General features: G+C 34.7%; 2 protein-coding genes and 1 pseudogene across 2 annotated transcripts; 1 reads left to right on the top strand and 2 right to left on the bottom strand.

Annotated features, from left to right (window-relative positions):
- Window positions 1-1,860: 1,860 nt before the first annotated feature.
- Window positions 1,861-2,520, bottom strand: LOC110660289 (major allergen Pru av 1-like; annotated as a pseudogene).
- A 13,123-nt stretch (window positions 2,521-15,643) lies between these two features.
- LOC110660258 (major allergen Pru ar 1-like) lies at window positions 15,644-16,618 on the top strand. The gene is made up of 2 exons (XM_021818491.2): window positions 15,644-15,943; window positions 16,062-16,618. The coding sequence occupies exons 1-2, from the start codon at window positions 15,760-15,762 to the stop codon at window positions 16,358-16,360; spliced, it is 483 nt and encodes a 160-aa protein (XP_021674183.2). The 5' UTR covers window positions 15,644-15,759; the 3' UTR covers window positions 16,361-16,618.
- A 1,083-nt stretch (window positions 16,619-17,701) lies between these two features.
- LOC131173902 (major allergen Pru ar 1-like) lies at window positions 17,702-18,289 on the bottom strand. The gene is made up of 2 exons (XM_058136596.1): window positions 18,106-18,289; window positions 17,702-17,997 (listed from the first exon to the last, which is right to left on the bottom strand). The coding sequence occupies exons 1-2, from the start codon at window positions 18,287-18,289 to the stop codon at window positions 17,702-17,704; spliced, it is 480 nt and encodes a 159-aa protein (XP_057992579.1).
- Between the last annotated feature and the right edge of the window lie 977 nt (window positions 18,290-19,266).

The following is a 19,266-nucleotide window of genomic DNA, read 5'->3' on the forward strand; positions in this document are numbered from 1 at the left end:
CTAAACTCAAAGAAAATGCCTGATGAACGGAGGAAGAGTATTTTAGTACCTATTTTTAAAAATAAGGGAGACATACAGAGTTGCTCAAACTATAGGGGAATTAAACTCATGAGCCATACTATGAAGTTGTGGGAGAGAGTTGTGGAGCATCGACTACGTCATGATACTTCTATCTCTCTCAATCAATTTGGTTTCATGCCTGGTCGTTCAACTATGGAAGCGATCTTTCTCATTAGAAGCTTGATGGAGAAATATAGAGATGGGAAGAAAGATCTACACATGGTTTTTATTGATTTGGAGAAGGCTTATGATAGTGTTCCAAGAGAGGTCTTATGGAATGCGTTAGAATAAAAGAGGGTATCTATTAGGTATATACAAGTATTGAAAGATATGTATGAAGAAGCAACTACTATTGTGCGCACAGTGGGAGGGGACACAAGAGATTTTCCGATCTCAATTGGATTACACCAAGGATCAGCCATAAGCCCTTACCTTTTTACATTAGTTTTAGATGAATTGACGAAACATATACAAGAGAGTATTCCTTGGTGCATGATGTTTGCGGATGATATTGTTCTGATAGATGAGACACGAGAAGGAGTCAATAGGAAGCTAGAACTTTGGAAAAGTACTCTAGAGTCAAAGGGTTTTAAGTTAAGTAGAACGAAGACAGAATACATGCATTGCAAGTTCAGTGAAGGCCAAACTGGTGATAGGGAAGGAGTTAGTTTGAATGGAGTGGCACTGTCCCAAAGTAATCACTTTAAATATCTAGGCTCAGTCCTTCAAGTAGATGGGGGATGTGAGGAGGATGTTAGTCATAGGATTAAAGCCGGATGGTTGAAGTGGAGACGTGCCACGGGAGTTTTATGTGATCGTAAGATTCCCAATAAATTAAAAGGGAAATTTTACCGCATGACCATACGACGGCTATGCTATATGGTAGTGAGTGTTGGGCACTGAAAGAGTCGTATGCATCTAAGATAAGAGTTGCAGAGATGAGAATGTTAAGGTGGATGAGTGGTCATACTAGACTAGATAAAGTCCGTAATGAAAGTATTAGAGAAAAGGTATGAGTGGTGCCAATTGAAGATAAGTTGAGAGAAGGGAGATTGAGGTGGTTTGGTCATGTGAAGCGTAGACATACGGAGGCTCCAGTTAGACAAGTAGAACACATTAGGCTAGATGATAGAAAGAAAAAAAGGGGTAGACCTAAATTGACTTGGAGGAGAGTAGTACAGCATGACTTAGAAGCATTACACATTTCTGAGGATTTAACCCAAAATCGTTCAGAGTGGAAAAAGCGAATCCATATAGCCGACCCCAAATTTTTGGGATAAAGGCTTAGTTGAGTTGAGTTGAGTTGAGTTGAGTTGAGGTGGTAACTTGAAAAAAAAAAAAAAAGAGTTTTAAGTTATATATTAAAATTTCAAATGATGATTTGCATTAATAATAAGTGAAATTTACCTGTAAATTGTGAAATGGTTTGCAATGGTAAGGACCATGAAATATTTAATAGAAGTTCAACATTTTATTCCCACCCAAACTGGAGCAGGCATTGCATAGTGGAAATTCAGGAAAATGAAATTTCATATGGAAATACTTTGGACATTTATTACTTCCAGATGTAAAGTTCGACCTTGTGTTTTTTTTTTCCTTTTAATTATTTTATAAAGAAATTGTCCTTGTTATCAACTTCAACACAATGAAACCATGATTCTGAAAGCATTACTATAATACTAGTAATATTATCATATAGTCATATGTGGCCAGGAACTGATAATTCAGGTATATTTATTCAAAGTCTGGTCCAATTGACTCCTTTCCAATGAAAATAACAAGCCACAATTGAACTGACGCTTACAACAGAAATTTATTAGGAGCAAGTGAAAAGGTAGTTTCCTGCAGGATGAGAAAAACAAAAACATCAAAGCCACAGCTCCAACATGCACAGTAGAATATCTAGTTATAGGTATCAGGATTGCCTTGAAAATTTCCAAGGACTTTTCTTTGCCAGCCTTAATCTGCTCTTGCTCGAGCTCCAAGTCTCCAACAGTAAAGTAGGTGCTGTTGTTCTTGAAAATCGATCCTCCAGCTGCAGATGCCTCAAACTTGGTCTCGTTAGAGATTTGCTCAAGCACATTCATCAAGGCATCGCCTTCAATCACACTGTATTTGTATATAAGATTTTCTTTGTCAATTTCTTCAATCCTGTGCTTCACTTACTTGAATTGGCTACCTGCAAAGGATGGATTGTTCAGATGCATATATTGACTACTGTTACACAAATTGGAGGGTAAAATATATATCTTCTTGTTCTTTTTGTAATATACTTGCCTTCCTCGAAAGTGACTTTCTGACGGTTCCAGGCCTTCCATCTCCTTCCAGGATTTCAACGTTGCTGATGGCCTTGGGAACAACCTTTTGGATGAGATTGTCACTGTCAAGGACAAAAGCCTTGAACAGCTTGGCTGGAGGGACAGGGGAGGCAACCTCCAGTTCATAAGTGACCACTCCCATGATCCTAGAAAATAGCAAGAAAAGGAAGCACAGAAAGGAGCAGGCCGGTGGCGGATGAGGAGGATTGACTGATTAATAGTTGGTTCTGATGTGAGAAAATGTGTGTAATTAGATGTATTTATAGGTTGATGCTAACTAATGATTATGGGAAATATCACCTGCAATTTCTTGACTTGTTGGGGATATTGAGTCTGTTGTTTTCTATTTTTATTTGGTTTCGTTTGTGATTTAAACATGAAACATCACATATTTGAAAATGACTCTCATATCACTGATTTAAAATTCATTGGTGTTCGTATGAAGACTTGGAAACAGAAGAAGAAAGCAACTTTTGAGACAGATGCTTAATGCATAGCTGATTCCAAATGCTGTACTGTTCTTTAATTTACTAAGAAATAATTTTATGGATTAAAAACTAATTTGCTAGGAAACAATGATGTGGTTTAAAAACTAATTAAAATTTCAAACAATTGTCAACGTGGGGGCTTCGCTTTCTTTTTAGTAACAACTAACAATTTTTTTATTAATATAAGTTATAAACATATTCTCCCTTGAAGGCTCCTAATGTTGGGTCCTACAAATATTCTCTTTTTTGGATTTTTCCGTTAAGAGTTATCCATATGTGTAGTGCCTTTTTAATGAAGATCAAAAAAGAAGTGATAGGCTACTATGAAAGGTTATGGCCTTGTTTAGCTGGGGTAAGTTCATTAAAAAATTTCGACTTATCAAAAAGTTAACAAATCCAACTTATTTAGTTGACATTTTGATTCCGCTTCCTAGGAAGTAACTTGCTGGAAACAAGGGTTACATTATGCCTTTAATAGCTGATGGTTGTCGAATCCACTAAAATTTAAATTAACTAAAATTATCAGCTATAAAATATTTTCTGCAGCAAGTTATAAATCTATGTCGAACCCTAGAGACTGAATTATTAAAATTTCATGCACTTGTATAATAGAAAAAGAAAGAAACAAAGGTTGGGAGCGGGGGGGGGGGGGGGGGGTTGTGTGTAATTCGCAGTCTAAAAAAGAAATCAGAAATAAAAAATTAAGAACTAAAATTAAATATGAAACTCTCAAATTAAACAAACTTCAGTCCAAGGTAATTCTCATTTCAATGCATTGATTCGATCATAGACAAAAGAAATACAATTATTTCTCATTGAATACTTAACGTAGATTTACCAAACAGTGAGGTAAACCCTTGACTTTTCTATACTCATCAATTCGAGCCCAGCACTCTTGTTGACTCTAATTATTAACTGAATTAGTATTAAGCAATTCTCATCAAATTAATAACTGCTTTAAGAATAGGAAGTAGTTAAACTGAACAACAATTTATAAAGCATAAATCATTTAATTCACCCTATTGTTTCCTTAGGTTATTGTCGAAAACTGGGATCATAATCAATAAAACCTAATTGCTACCCATGTTCAATCTTACACAATAATTATAGATTATGAAGATGAACTAGCAATTGATCACATCAAACAATTAACTAATAGGCATTTTTAGCAAATCATTCAATAGATCAAAGATAATGAAATCAGAAAACAATAGATATTCAAAAAGACATAAATTAAATTAAAAACCTGATCTCACAAATCAAGCAAAAGAACTTGAATCCCTTAAACTGAATTAAAAACTTTGCCACTCATGTTCATGGCTTATAGAAAATTGAAGAAGAAATCTAAAAAAAAAAGGAATGGAGAATGAAGGTATTTTGAGATTGAGAGGCTGCTGAATGGTGTTTTAGCTACTGCCCAAAGATGCATTTATAATAAAAAACCTAATCCCAAAGATAGAAACCAAACTAGGAAAAGTTTTGAAATTCAAAAGATAGATTTTCAGCCTGCTTTCGCGTCTCTAAAATCAAGACCAATTTTAAGTGACTTTCTTTCCGAATCTGCCTCTGCTCTCTTCAGGAACGTTGTAGCCTTATTTCTTAGCTTTCCAACGGGTACTCAATTGCCCAAATCCGAGGTCTACAGCCCAAGTTATGGCTCAAAAATCGGGACTGGTTCAGACAGATTGTCCAGCCCATAGTGACGACTTCATTGCCATTTTTCACAATTAAAATGGCCTCATCTCTTGTCCAGCCCTTTATAAAAGTTATAGAGGTAGCTCTTAAGGTTCAATTGGGCTTAGGCTTGCTTCATTTTGACGTCTAGAACTCCAGAGACAAAATAAATACTGAAACTGGTCGTGACACATCAAGTCTGGGCTTTTGCAATAGATCCATAGCTCATTTTGTCAACCTTAAAGACTGATTTGGGCTTTGGTCCCTCTTTATTATTTGTGGTGCTCTATCTTAGCTTTTCAATGGATTAAACGGCACTCAATCTGGAGACCCACAACTTTAGAAACACCTAAAAAATACAGCAAAGGTCAAATGCTGAAAATTTATCCATTTAACACAGTTATTCCATTTAACACACTAAAAACACTAAATGTGATGAGAGTAAAATTAATAAATTATGCACTTATCAAATTTCCCCACACTTATTCCATGCTTGTCCTCAAGCATGACTTAAACTCTCAATGAACTCCACTTAGAAATTCCTTAACTTCACCCTATCACAACATTCTCTAACAAAAGATTAAAAGCTTGAAAGAAGAGGCAAGTAAGGTAATAACCATCACAACAAATTCCATCAACACCATACCAATATATCAATAATTTTTCAATACAAAACAAAAGGCTTGAAATCAATTAAGCTCACACAATTAAAATTTCATAAAAATTTAAATTAATACACACCAAAACACAAGGCTAATTTATCAAGGTACAACAATTATAGCTCTTTGCAAATCTTAGGAGAGATAGAAATGCCTTTTTTTTATATTTGAAATTAGTACTTCTCTCTTGTCACAGTTTTTTTTTTTTTTAATTTCAACCGTCACCTTCAGAAAAGTACCTTGCTCATATCCTAGCTAGCTTTTGGCCTGAGAATCGACATGGGGTTCATGAAGACCCCTGGTTAGTTTGCTTAACTAAAATAGCAGAATAATTTTCAAGTTCAATCTTTTATTTCCCCCAATTTATGCATCTACATATTATAAAGTACCCTGATAGATTAAATAAAGTTATGAAATATGCATGACGCTAGTTTAAAGCACACATAACTAATCATTTCACCATTAAATCAAGCCTAAATGATTTATGCAGGAAAAAAAAAATTGCTCTATGGTATGGAGAAGAAGGAAAATCCATCATTAAAGTTACTATTACCTTGCCTAAAATCTCAAAAATTCAATCTAAAATAGAAAAGTCATTTCAAGGACAAAGCACTTCTCTCCGAGAGTTAATATAGAATCATGAATAAAGCTTATAAGAACAAATTTTTTTTTTATTATTTATTTATTTATTTATTATTTATTTATTTATTATTATTTTTTTTAATCAATAAAAAAGATTGCAGCAACAAATTTCTCATCTCCCACACTTAAAACTTACATTGTCCCTAATGTAAAGCCCAAATGAAAAAGAAAAGAAAAGAAAAAAAAATGCTTGAAAATAAAATAAAATAAAGGAAAGAAAACAAATTTGATTGTGGCTAACAAGCCACTCATGGATTCCCTCCCAAGAAGCGCTTTTGTTTATCATCGTTAGCTCGAAATGGCAAAGCTCCTTAATCCATTGAATGCTCCTGAAACCCCACATAAAATGGCTTGAGTTCATGACCGTTGACCTTAAACACTTTGTTAGTTCCTAAACTTTGAATTTTAACTGCACCATAAAGAAATACATTAGTAACAACAAAGGGTCCAATCCAACGAGAACGCAACTTAGTGGGTATCAGCTTCAATATGCAATTATACAATAAAACTTTTTGTCCAACCACAAACTACTTCCTTAGTTTGTCATGGAATGCCTTTTTCTTTTCTTTACAGATCCTAGAATTCTCATAAGCCTTAAGGCGAATTTCCTCTAATTTATGCAATTGTGATTTTCTTTCTAACTCATCCTCCATGCTTAACTCAAAAATATCCTGCACAAATGTATCAACAACATCAATATAAAAGACAGAAAAGATGGAATGATCATTAGTAGGATACTTCATGGAATCAAAGATATTAAATTTGACAGTCTCTCCATCAAACTCCATGGTTAAGGACCCTCATCCACATCAATTTTTGTCTTGGTAGTTTTTAGGAAAGGTCTTCCAAAAAAAATCAAAGCTGAATTTGATGAGAGAGCACTATCATCCTCCATATCCAGAATGTAAAAATCTGCAGGAAAAATCAATCCTCCAACCTACACCAACACATCCTCAACAACTCCCAATGGGTAAGCATTAGAAAAATCAGCTAACTGAATAATGACACTGGTTTCTTTCAAAGGACCCAAATTCAAAGTTTGAAAAACTGAATATGACATGACATTAATAGATGCTCCTAATCTGCCATTGCACATTCAAATTTAGAATCACCTATTCTGCAGGGAATAGAAAATGAAACTGGATCCTTACACTTAGGGGGTAATTTCTGCTGAATTAATGCCGACACATTTTCCCCCACACTGATCCTCTCACTATTCCTCAACTTGCGCTTTGTAGTGCATAATTCCTTAAGAAATTTAGCATACCTGGGAATTTGTTTGATCGCATCAAGTAAAGATATATTAACCTCTACCTTCCTGAAAGTCTCCAAAATTTCTTTCTCTTGTTCTTCTTTCTTCATCTTGGCCAACCTGTAGGGGAATGGAGGAAGAACAGAATTATTAACCTTATTCAATTTAGGTTCAGTATTTACCTCAACTTTAAGAACTTCAGACTCTATTTCTCCTTGCTTCTCCTTTCTTATTGACTCATGTGGAGTTTGGTTATCAACTTCTTTCCCACTCCGCAACAGTATAGTACTTTCATTTTCTCTAGGATTCATGACTGTTTGTGATGGGAGCTTTCCAGAACCTTGAGCTTCCAGTTTGCTCACAAATGAAGCTAACTGACCAATCTGCCTCTCTATGTTTTGAATGCTATTTCTGGTCTCTTATTGAAACTGTTGTGTATTGTTAGCCAAAGCCTTAACAATTTCATCAAGTGACATACCTTGATTTGAGGGAGGTGGAGGTGGTTGATTCACTTGTCTCTGCTGCTGGTGTCGGTTTTGCACAGGTTGATTCCCATAACTTAGATTGGGATGATCTCGCCATCCTGGATTATAAGTATTGGAAAAGGGATCATACCTGTGTTGTGGTTGTCCATAATTTCCTACTACATTAACATGTTGCACTGATTCATCCTCTTGTAATGCAGAACACATGTCAGTAGCATGACCCGAACCTGAATAAATCCCACATACCTTAATAGTCTGCATGTTCTCTATAGCCAATTGCCTCATCAAAGAAGTTAAATTAGAAATCTGTTTCTCAAGGTTAGATGTACTTACCTCATTAACCTTCATGGGTGTGTAATCCATTCTCATTCCAAACTGCTGAGAGTTTGCTGCCATGTTAGTAATCAGCCTCCTTGCTTCTTCTGGTGCCTTATCAACCAAAGCTCCTCCACTGGCAGCATCTATCATACTACGGTCCATTGGTAGAAATCCCTCATAGAAATACTGAATCAATAGCTGCTCACTTATTTGATGATGGGAATAGCTTGCACACAGCTTCTTAAATCGCTTCCAATACTCATACAAGCTCTCTTCATTGTACTACCGGATGCCACAAATTTCTTTTCTTATATTGGCAGCACAGGAAGTAGGAAAATACTTCTCCAGAAATATCTGCTTTATCCCATTCCATGAGTTGACAGATCCAGAAGGAAGGTAATACAACCAATCCTTAGTTGTGTCTTCTAGTGAGAAAGGGAAAGCTCAAAGCTTGATTTGATGCTCTGAAACTCCTTGAGGTTTGATGCTGGAACACTGTTTGTGAACTTCTTAAGTATACGGGTCGTTCAAGTAGTAAAGAAAAGATATCGTCCCATAGATATTTATTGTTTGAGTACCAAACTATAAAAGTTATGATTATTTGGGCTATCGATAATTTGTGCCAAAAATAGAGTAAGAGATGCAGCAAATTAAATTGGAAAATAAGGAAATTATAATGAATTAAGCAATTAAAATTCTAAGCACTATACTAATTTACTAAAATTTCAGGAAGTAACAAAAAATTTAATTAATTAATGGTAAAAATTGATTCCAGAGTTGAGGTTCATGAAGTAAATTTTATTGGGACTTGGATAGGCAAAGCCAAGATTAAGGAAAATATAAGTTTGAAGGAAGTTGATTTTGATTTTCTTTAATTTCTCTTTCAAGCAAACTAAAGAGTGTTTTAAAGGAAACTAAACCCCATTCTCATGCGATGTTTAATTACCCAAAAACCTTTTAAGCATTTTAATCAACTTAAAATTCCTCTTAACCTACTAGTTTATTTCTAACACTAGGTGATTAAGTTCATTATCTTGATTATCTATCATAGATTTTTACCTCTCGGTCCTTCAATCTAAGATTAAGAACAAAATCCAAAGGGTACCAATAATGGGTATGTAAATAAGCACACAAGATAATAATCAAAGCTTATATATTCTAAAATCTGGTTAAAACCAGTCCAAATCCGCAAATAAAACTTAAATCATTGCACCCAACTTTGAAATTTTAAGTATCTACTCACTCATGCTTGTATTTACAAGTAGAAAATATGAAATAGAGCAAGAAAACATGAAAATAAAACTAAAAATAAAAGAACCCAGAAGAAGAAGATCCAAATCTCTAAAAATGGAAGCTGGAAAACGTCACTCTGCAGGTGTTCTTCCTCCTAGAAATGGCGTATTCCCTCTTTCCTTTCTCTATTGATTTTTCTCTCTCTTTCTCCTTATGGTAAAAATGAGAATATGATGCTTTTATATCCCCTCAAGGATTGCCCTAAAAATGGTCTCTAAAGGGATAAGAACAAAAGGTGTGAAAAGAGAAAATTTTTGTATGTCAGCAAATCTGCCAGTGCCATCCCACATGCCTCATGTTGATTTAGGCTATTTTCCACATGCCTCATGTTGATTCGGAGGAGGAGCCTTTAGATTCTGCATGACCAGCTACACGGGGCATGTGGGAGTCCCTGAAAGTCTTGGCGTGTTTTCTCCAAAATGTCTGTTTACACGACCGGGCACATGGGGCATGTGGAGGCCCATGAAACTTTCAGCGTGTTTTGTTCCGAAGTCTCTGTTTACATGACCCAGTGTGAATTTTACATACCTTATGTTGATTTTTACTGGGTAACTCTTATTTTCACATGACCTTCAACACGGGGCATGTGGAGGTCCTTGAAAGTCTCGGCTGGTCTTCTCCTTTAAGCAAATTTTCTTCACTTTTCACTCTACTTTAAGCTTCCAAATCACTTTGAATTTCTTCTATATGGACCTTTTTACCTTTAAACCTTGTTAAAACTTATAAAAAACATTAAAATTCTGAAAATCAAAATATAATGAAACTAAAATTAACAAATTAAATAAAATAAGCATTAAAAGCATAAAATTACTAAACTAGAAAGGCAAAATGGATGCAAAATTACCCTAAAATATCTATATAAAATGGGTTTATCAAATTTTCCCAAACTCAAATCTTTGCTTGTCCTCAAGCAAATTAAAAATGATTATATGCAATTGGGGTACCTTTTTCTTAAATTCATGAAAATCACTCATTCAAGCTTTCAAACTTACCTCTAGCCACCAACAAACCATGTACCCACCTTCAAGGTATAAGGAATTCAATTCTCACCAAAGTTATCACCGCTTAGCCTTGGGTTAATTATTCATTCCATCAAACCCAAACCAATCAATTACATAGAGAAATCATGCTAAAATAGGCTCTAAAACAATCCATAAACTAAAGCGTCTCAAATGATGATGGAAATAGTTTAAATGGATGAATAATGTGCCAATCCCATAGGCAAACCAACTAATCCAATCTCCACTAATGAAGCAAAACACAATCAAGAGATCAAAATGACTTTTAATGGTTGTAATGGGGCTAAGAAGTAATAATGTGGCTAACAAAGAAAATGCAAAAGGGAAGCAAAACATGAAAATAATTAAATTATTAAAAAGATCAAGATACACTTTTCTTTTCTTTTTTTTATTATTATTTTTTATTTTTTATTAAAAAATCAAATGAGAGGAAGAACTTTACAATAAATCACCAATGCTATCATAAAATTTTTGCAACCCTTTTAGGGACTACATAAATAACATTAAATTTTGCATTGCAATTGTCCCTTTTTAATCCACCCCCAAACTTATTTCTTTATATACTTGGGTGGTAAATAATTTGTTTTTCGTAACATGATATGATTGCTAGCCAATTTTACATTAATACTTCTCCCATTTAATTATTATACTTTTTATCCTCTTTTTTTTTTTTTTTTTTTTTTTTTAAGTATCTATCACTTAAACAAATTATTCTCATAAATAGTAGGCAAGTGTTTAGGTTTATGGCTAGGTAGATTATGGGTACCAAAGAAATAAAGGGTATAAATGAAGGCTCAAATTGGTTTTAAAGGGAAATTTTTAAAGTGAGGTTGGTTAAGGCTAAAAATATGGGTTTAAAATTCGAAGATTGCCTTAATCATTTCTCTTTTCAAGTGAATGCTAAAATTTCACCTCGAAAGGTCTAGAAGGCTTATTCTAGGATTTGTGAGATACAATTAGTTATTTCTTATTCTAGAGTTTTCTCTAAGCACTCAAAACTCAATGTAATTAATTGGGTGGCCCTTGGTTAAGAAGATATAAACCTAGATAAGAATCTCATAACCTCATACCAATCCGGAACTTTCAATCCATCAAACCTATCTAGAGGCAAGCTCAATTGCTTTTCAAAATGATTCTCAATCTTCTAAGAATTAGGTAAAAATTTATTTATTTATATTTTTTTTTATGTATGCATGATAAAAATTTATTTATTTATTTATATTTTTTTTATGTATGCATGATTCCTAAAATGAATGCAAAAATTAAATAGAAAAAAATTGAAATAAAAACTATACATGATCTATATGATATCTGTATGCAAGTGTATATATTTACATGGTGTAGGTGTATGGTGTATGTGAACTAAGTAACTAAGTATAAATGAAATGCAATTTAAGTAATGTCAATAAAAAGAAAAATTTTGCAAAAATTTTTCCCTCCCCCAAACTCAAATTAGACAATGTCCTCATTGGCTTAATCGAAGTGGCAGAAATATCAATGAAATCAATAAATGATAACTTGGAGAGATATAAACTAAGAAGGAGTGGAACAGAGTTACCATGTAGAACATACAAGCCTAGTGCTGAATGATCAGAATATGTACATGAGGCATGTGAATTATAAGTATTGGGAGCATGAGGCATGTTAATAAAAAAGCATAAGGCATGTTGAAGTAAAGGTAAATTAGCATGCCCTGTGCCAACTGCTAAGGAACTGATATGGGGTATCAACATGGGGCATGTCATGCTCTATGAAAATTTCGGTGGGTTCAAAAATTTTGAAAATTTGAACCAGTGCAAATAGCTCATAGGAGAGCATGGTCTTTAGCATGAGGCATGTTGAAGTAAAGCAGTATCAGCATGTGGCATATGAATGTCGAGAAGTTACCTTAGAGGCAGAATTGAGAAGGCTAAGGGAAGAGCAGCTGTTGTATTGTCAATAATTCAATCATATGACTATTAAAAAGCAATATCACTAATGCTATTACAATACCCAAGTGAAACTGAAATTAAAGAGAGTGATCAATTCAATAGGAATCTGGATAACAAAGATAGTGCTAGTATCACAGCAGAAGAAACCAAAGCAGCCAGCAACAATGAACAAGTCAATGTAAAATTCATGAAACAAACAGAATTAAAAGAAACAAAAATTAAATCCTTTACAAATATATAAAACATATAAAAGTTCCAATAACCAGGGAAATTAACAGTTGGAAAAATAAAGCAAACTGACCAATGTGCGCAATTAAAAACTAAAGTTGCAGAAACTAACTGAAATTAACAAAAACAAATTCTAAAACTAGATAGCTGGTTGGTCTTCTTCATCAGTGGATAACCCTTGCTCATTTGCTGTTGGTGGTACTTGCTCAGTAGATTTCTCAGAAGCAGTATCCAGGTTTTCTACCATAGCCTTCATTTCTTTAAAAATGTCTTGGCCTCAATTGTACAGCTAGTTAAAAGAGGCTGCCAGCTTGTTGTAAATGTGAATCATTTCTTTGTCATGGATTTTCTGCTTTTTCCTGAATGCAGAAAACTTCTTTTTAATCTTTTTCTCAAGCTTGGCTTGCTTCTGACCAAGGGTATCAATCTTAACTTCTAAAGCTTTTAAAGCAACCACAATATCAGAATTAGCATCAGAAACAGGCTGCTGTGCTGCACTCATTCTATCAATTTTTGCTTCCAAATCCTTGAAAAAAACAAGTAAGTCTGATTGTCCAGTAGTAGGTGGATGTGAGCTAGAAGGATTAGCATCAGTATGCTGTCCTATACACTATGGCTGCTGTTGCTCTGTACCCTCATGTTCCCCATTTACCAGCACATAAACATCACCCCTCTTTACACAAATTTTCATTTGAGTCATAATAATTCTATCTAGAAAAGACTGACCAACTATAGACACCCTAGCATATTGGTCAGGGTTAAAACCAAATGATTTTGCAATTACAGTCACCATCCCTCCAATAACTATACTGCCAGCTGAATGCTTTGAGACTATATGTTCCATATGAGAGCAAAGAAAATAAGCACCATTTATTTTTTTCTTCTCTTTCATGCACCATAAAAAGAATAAATCATTCTTTCCTACAACCCCATTACTGTGCCCTCTACCTAGTATAGTGTAAGATATAAATCTTTGCAAGTATCTCAAGGCAGGGTCTTGAATAGCTAAGGCCTTAGCAGAACTAGGGTTGTAGTATCTCCCATATGGTGCAATGGACTTCCAAAACGTAGGGGGATCATAGATGGTTCGTTGCCACTCTATCACTTTTTCTCCATCATTACAAAAACCAAATAGAGTATTTACTTGAACAGTGTCAAGTTCTCTATCCTGACCCAAACACCTAAAGAAAATGGTGTCCCTATGGTTACTTTGCATAGGCTGGAAGTCCAATTGCAATGAGCTTAAAAATTCAATTGTCAATTCCCTATAAGTAGGTTCTTGAATCCTAGCAAAATCACTCCAACCTATATTTTCCAAATATTCACTAACAGATTCATAGAGTCCTATCTCCCTGAGGCTGTGTGCATCAATGTACTTAGTGGCTAAAATTTTCTTTTTAGCAAGGGCCTCATAATTTTTCCTCATTTTAAAATCCCTAAAAGTCCATGGGTAAGATGAGGTTACCTGATTTCCAGATGGAGGGATAGCTAGAGCGGTTTGAGACATTGTTGGTGAATGATGCGGGGGTGATTGGACCCTAATTAGAGCAGAAGAACCTTGCGGTGAGACAGGATTTTGGGCAGTAGAGCGGGTTCTGGCGCTAACTGTTCTTGGGGAGTCAACTTTAGGTTGTTTCGGTGGAGCAGATGAGGGAAGAGTTGATTTCTTTCTTTTTCGCATTTCATATACTGCTGAAGAGGTGTCTTTGTTGGGTTGTTGGAAGGGAGGTGTGGCGTATTGGGTGGCATTGTCAGGATTAGGGGTGGGTTGAGAGGATTGGCGAGGTGGAGAGCTAGGGTTCGTATCAGGAATTTGGGGATTTGGGGACGAAATGGGTGTTTTGGGTTGAGCATTAGGAGGTGCAGGGTTTGGTGTTGGGTTTGAAGAGTTACTATTGACAGCCATTTTCATGGCTCACAGCTTGGGTATGTGAGTGGATGGCTGTTTGGTGCACACCATGGAAGAAACAGTGAAGGCTTAGGTTGTGCGGCTGATGAGGTGAAATATGATAAAATGGCTAGGGTGAAGGTTTAAGTGATGTTATACCTAGTGTCTAACATGAGGCATGTTGAGAATAGTGAGAATAGTGAAGGGTGACATGCCCTGTGTGATTGGTGTAAGATGAATAACATGAGGCATGTTGGAATAAAAGGGAAAAATGACATGCCCCGTGTGATTTTACATGAAGTGCTACATGAGGCATGTTGGACCCCTTGAAACTCTCAGCAGGTTTTACATTTTCAGCAGTTTAAAGTGCTCAGAACAGGTTCTGGTGGTGACACTACCCCAGCATACATCATGTTGAACCTAGTGTTAAATGACTTGATGAAAATCCTAGAAATGTGATCCAAAACACACTAAAACCAAACCCAAAACACAATTTGCACAGAAATTTCACTCAAAATTCAATTGAAACCCAATTAATTGCTAAGAACAATTAAAATCTATCAATCCACCAAACACAAACTAAAACATTATTGAGAAAAGCCATCAACGTTCCATTTGAAGCTAGATAGGGGAGGGGCAACCCATGGAGACACAAGCCTGTTCTTGGGAGGATTAGTTCAAGACCTTTTGGATTCAGATGTAATCAATAGTCTGTTGCTGTGAACAGAAAATTTGCGTCGAGTGCCATCATCCAAAGAGAAAGACGATGAAGAATAATGGCACACAAGTCAAAAGTTGAAGTATCCTTCTCATTGAAGACTTTGTCGTTTCTATCAGTATTATTCAAGTATTATTTTCAATTTTCGTAATATATATATATATATATTGTTTTCAATGAACTTAAAATATGAAAAGTCTTCTACCCCGTCCGAGCAGGCAGGCATCTTTGTTGCACTAGATTGACCATGGAAAAAACTATCATATTTCATGTTAGGACAATTAATGCCATGTAGAATATTGACTATATATTTAAGGTATATGAATGGAAAATTAAAATAGCTCAGAAGCTAAAAGAATTTCAAGATAAATCAAACAATTCTCCGTAGTATTATAGAAAAGATAATCCTTGTTAATTAAGTCCAAATTCCCTTTAAAATCCTATTTTTTTTTTTAGAGAAAAAAAAAAAGAAAGAGATTGGTATGTGCGTACTTGATCAATTAAATTTTCAAAAGGAACAATATCTAATAGAAGTATACATTAGGAGTCATCAACATGTAGCAGCACGCCCTTTTTCATTGCATGCTCTTTCTGACCTAAATGCAAAATCGTCTTGGTCTTTACAAGGAATATTTTGACGCAAAACCTTGAAGCTTATTCTATAAATACCTCCTTCTGCTCCTGCATTTCCCCACCCAATAGATACATATTTATCCTACTAGTCTCTATATAGCATCTTCCTTGTTCATATATTTACCTTCCATTTAATCTTTTTCAAAGGCCATCATGGGTGTTTTGACTTTTGAGAGGGAAATGGCTACCACTATCCCCCCAACCAAGATGTTCAAGGTCTTCGTCCTTGAAGCTGACACTGCTATCCCTAAGATTCTGCCTCAGGTCGTTAAGAATGTGGAGATTCTTGAAGGAAATGGAGGGCCTGGAACCATTAAGAAGACTTCCTTTGCAGAAGGTAACAATTAATTAGTTGAATTACACCCTTTGCAATAAAAAGGTTAATCAGTGTTTCAAATTATAATAAAATTATGATTATCAACTAAAATATGTTGTGTTTTTATGCATGTTTTTAGGTAGGGAAGTGAAGTATGTTCAGACCCAGATTGATGCAACAGACAAAGACAATTTCACGCACTGCTACAGCGCTATTGGAGGCGATCCATGGATGGACGCACTGGAGAAAGTTTCCTATGAGATCAAAATGGTGTCTTCTTCTGATGGAGGATCCATTATCAAGACCACCACCAAATACTACCCAAAGGAAAACGGTGAGATCAATGAAGACCAGATCAAGATTGGAGCAGAGAAGGCCCTGGCATTGTTCAAGGCTGTTGAAGCTTATCTCTTGGCAAATCCTGATGCTTATAACTAATTAATTAAAATTGTGTTCAGTTTACACTTTGTTATTATTTGGATGGCTGGCGAAGCCACTTTTGGGTCGATAATAAAAGATTGTAATCGCGTTCTTTGGTTTCTCTACCAGTGGATTAAGGATTATAATTAATCCCTAATAAAGCTCATAATAAATAAACAAGAATTTTCTTTCAGAAATGTTGGAATGTACTTCTTCATATTTTCATTGTTGGCTTGCAGGCATTCCTTCAGAACTTATGGCTGTTTTGTATGCTGATGGCCATCGCGCTTTTTAATGCAATGCTCTGAATGTTCATCATTCAAATTCAATATTATGTAATCACCATTAGCACAATTATCTTATGTTATTCTTTTGTCTTGTTCAGTTTTTTTCATTGGACAAATGCAGTGATGCCTTGCTTTTTTTGACAGCATCAAATCAGACTTTTCAAAATATTATTCAAGCGTCAATAGCTTTGATTGAGGCTATAATTAGTCATTGTTAATGTCAATTTTATTTGACTAAAAATGAAGGAGGAAAATTCAAGGCAGAATTCATAAAAAATATATTCATGGCCGTAACGAATGAGATGTGAGTCAAGCAAGGAAGGCCGCCGGGAAATTTTATATTTTATATCTATTGTAATTATATATTTTTATATTTGATAAAAATAATTTTATATTGCATTATTAGATTTATAATACATTTACAAAATTTTAAAACAAAATCTAAAAGTTGTTCTCTTGAAATATTGCTTTTTCAATTTCAAAAACTGATGTTGACATAGAAACTATTTTAAATATAATTTATATTAATTTTATAATTTTACATTATACTTATAATATTCCTATTTATGTTTGTATTGAGAAAGGAAAGACAAAAGAAAGAACCTAATATGCGAGTAGTTTGACGAGTATAATCGGACACAAAGACCCGAAAAATCTATTAGTACATTATCAAAAAGAAAATATGAAAGGGAAAAATAATCAATTGATTGATAAGTTTTTTTTTCCCCTTCTTGTGGGGAAAAATATTTTTTGAACATATTAAAAGGTGGGATTTAGAAATTTAAAAAAAAATATGTATGGGTCTTGAGATCAATTATATATATCATCAACACAAAGAATGATCAAATTACATAAAAAAAGCAACTAATATAACTTGATCATATGATAATTCTTGTGCATTTATTGAAAGAAACAAGGGATTCATATCATTCATTTTCTTTGCGACGTAGAAAATAACAAGTTTCTTAACTCTTGACCCGTACAACTGCAAACTTTTATTTGCAAACCAAAGGCAGTTTTTTGCTCACAAGCATATATAAGAGACTATTTCAGCAGAAAAGCAGCAGCAGTTTTAGCAGGCATCTGGATTAGCCAAAAGGTAAGCTTCAACAGCCTTGAACATTCCTAAGGCCTTCTCTTTGCCAGCCTTAAGTTGGTCTTTGTTAAGCTCAAAGTCACCAATGGTATGGTAATTGCTGCTCTCCTTGCAGATGCATCCTCCATCAGGGGATTGCTGGAACTTGATATCGTAAGTGATTTTTTCAATCACATTCATTAACATGTCGCCTTCAATCACACTATGGCTGAATTTTAAGTTCTCTTTATCAATCGCTTCGATCTTATGCTTCGAGTACTTGAATTGGCTACCTGCACATAAATATTTAACATTCAGTGCAATTAGTTTCAACATTTAGTACTTGAATTGGCTATGATAATATCTAAAGGAAAGCAAGTTTAATAAATCGATGATCATGCCTTCTCCAAAAGTAACTTTTTTGATGGTTCCAGGGCCTCCATCTCCTTCAAGGATTTCAACACTCTTAATGGCCTGTGGCACAATCTTTGGTAGGAGAATATCGGAATCAAGGACCAAGGCTTTGTACAGCTTAGCAGGCGGGATGGGGGAGGTGACAATCAATTCGTAGGAAACAACACCCATGTTACCTTAGGAGTTGAAAATGATCCAATAGGAGAAAGGATTAGGATTTGGTTGCTTTGTAGTTGTCCCTTGAGTGAAGAAGTATGGGTGACTAAAGGGTGATATGTATACACTGGTGCAACTGTCTATCCTGTGGTATCATACTATCTTTGTTTTCTTTTGCAGGATTTCCGGCTGTTTGCTGCCCAATAGATTCTTTATGGCGTCCATATTTTTCCTGAAGAAACAAATTTTGGGATCAAGGTTCCATCTATTCTTAGCAAGTCATTAAAAAAAAACTGAACAGTATTTTCATGATTAAAACTTCATGGGAACTTCTAGTGTTACTTGGCTAAAATTAGGATCAATATTTTATTTGTCTTAATTTTTCTTTTTAATTTATTTAGTACTTGAACTTGAAACTTTATAGTCCTGTAAACAACTCTAATACTATTCAATTGAATATCATTGATTAATTTTTCTTTTTTTAATCACGCATTTATTGTCAGAGTCTCACACTTCAGAAGGTTGCAGCATCAAAGTTTTAATGTCCTAAGAGCTTTAACGTGCCAGGAAATTTAAAAAATTCACCCTTTTTGTGAAAATCTTCACATTATATAGGTTAGTTTCCACAAGGACTTCAACTCTCTGTCATTCTCCAGATTTCAAAGTGGTCTATAAACAGGGGAATGAAGAGGATGCTATGCTAATGATTTTCAGGTGATGGTCTTATGAGAGAGGGGCTGCTGTGGCAGTCAGGTGCTGACATGGCTGCAGACAGATGATGTGGCTAATAGGTTCTAACTTATATTAAAAAAAATTAATGAGAAAGATGCTAATAATGCTAAAGGAATTGTAGTCCGCTTAAAAATATAGATGTGTGGTGGTAACTTTAAAAAAAAAAAAAGAAGACGTACAGTGAATTAGTTTTAAGTTATAAATTAAAATTTCAAATGATGATTTGCATTAATAATAAGTGAAATTTTCCTGTAAATTGT

Source organism: Hevea brasiliensis, chromosome 15, assembly GCF_030052815.1.
Source record: "Hevea brasiliensis isolate MT/VB/25A 57/8 chromosome 15, ASM3005281v1, whole genome shotgun sequence".
NCBI classification, from domain to species: Eukaryota; Viridiplantae; Streptophyta; class Magnoliopsida; order Malpighiales; family Euphorbiaceae; genus Hevea; species Hevea brasiliensis.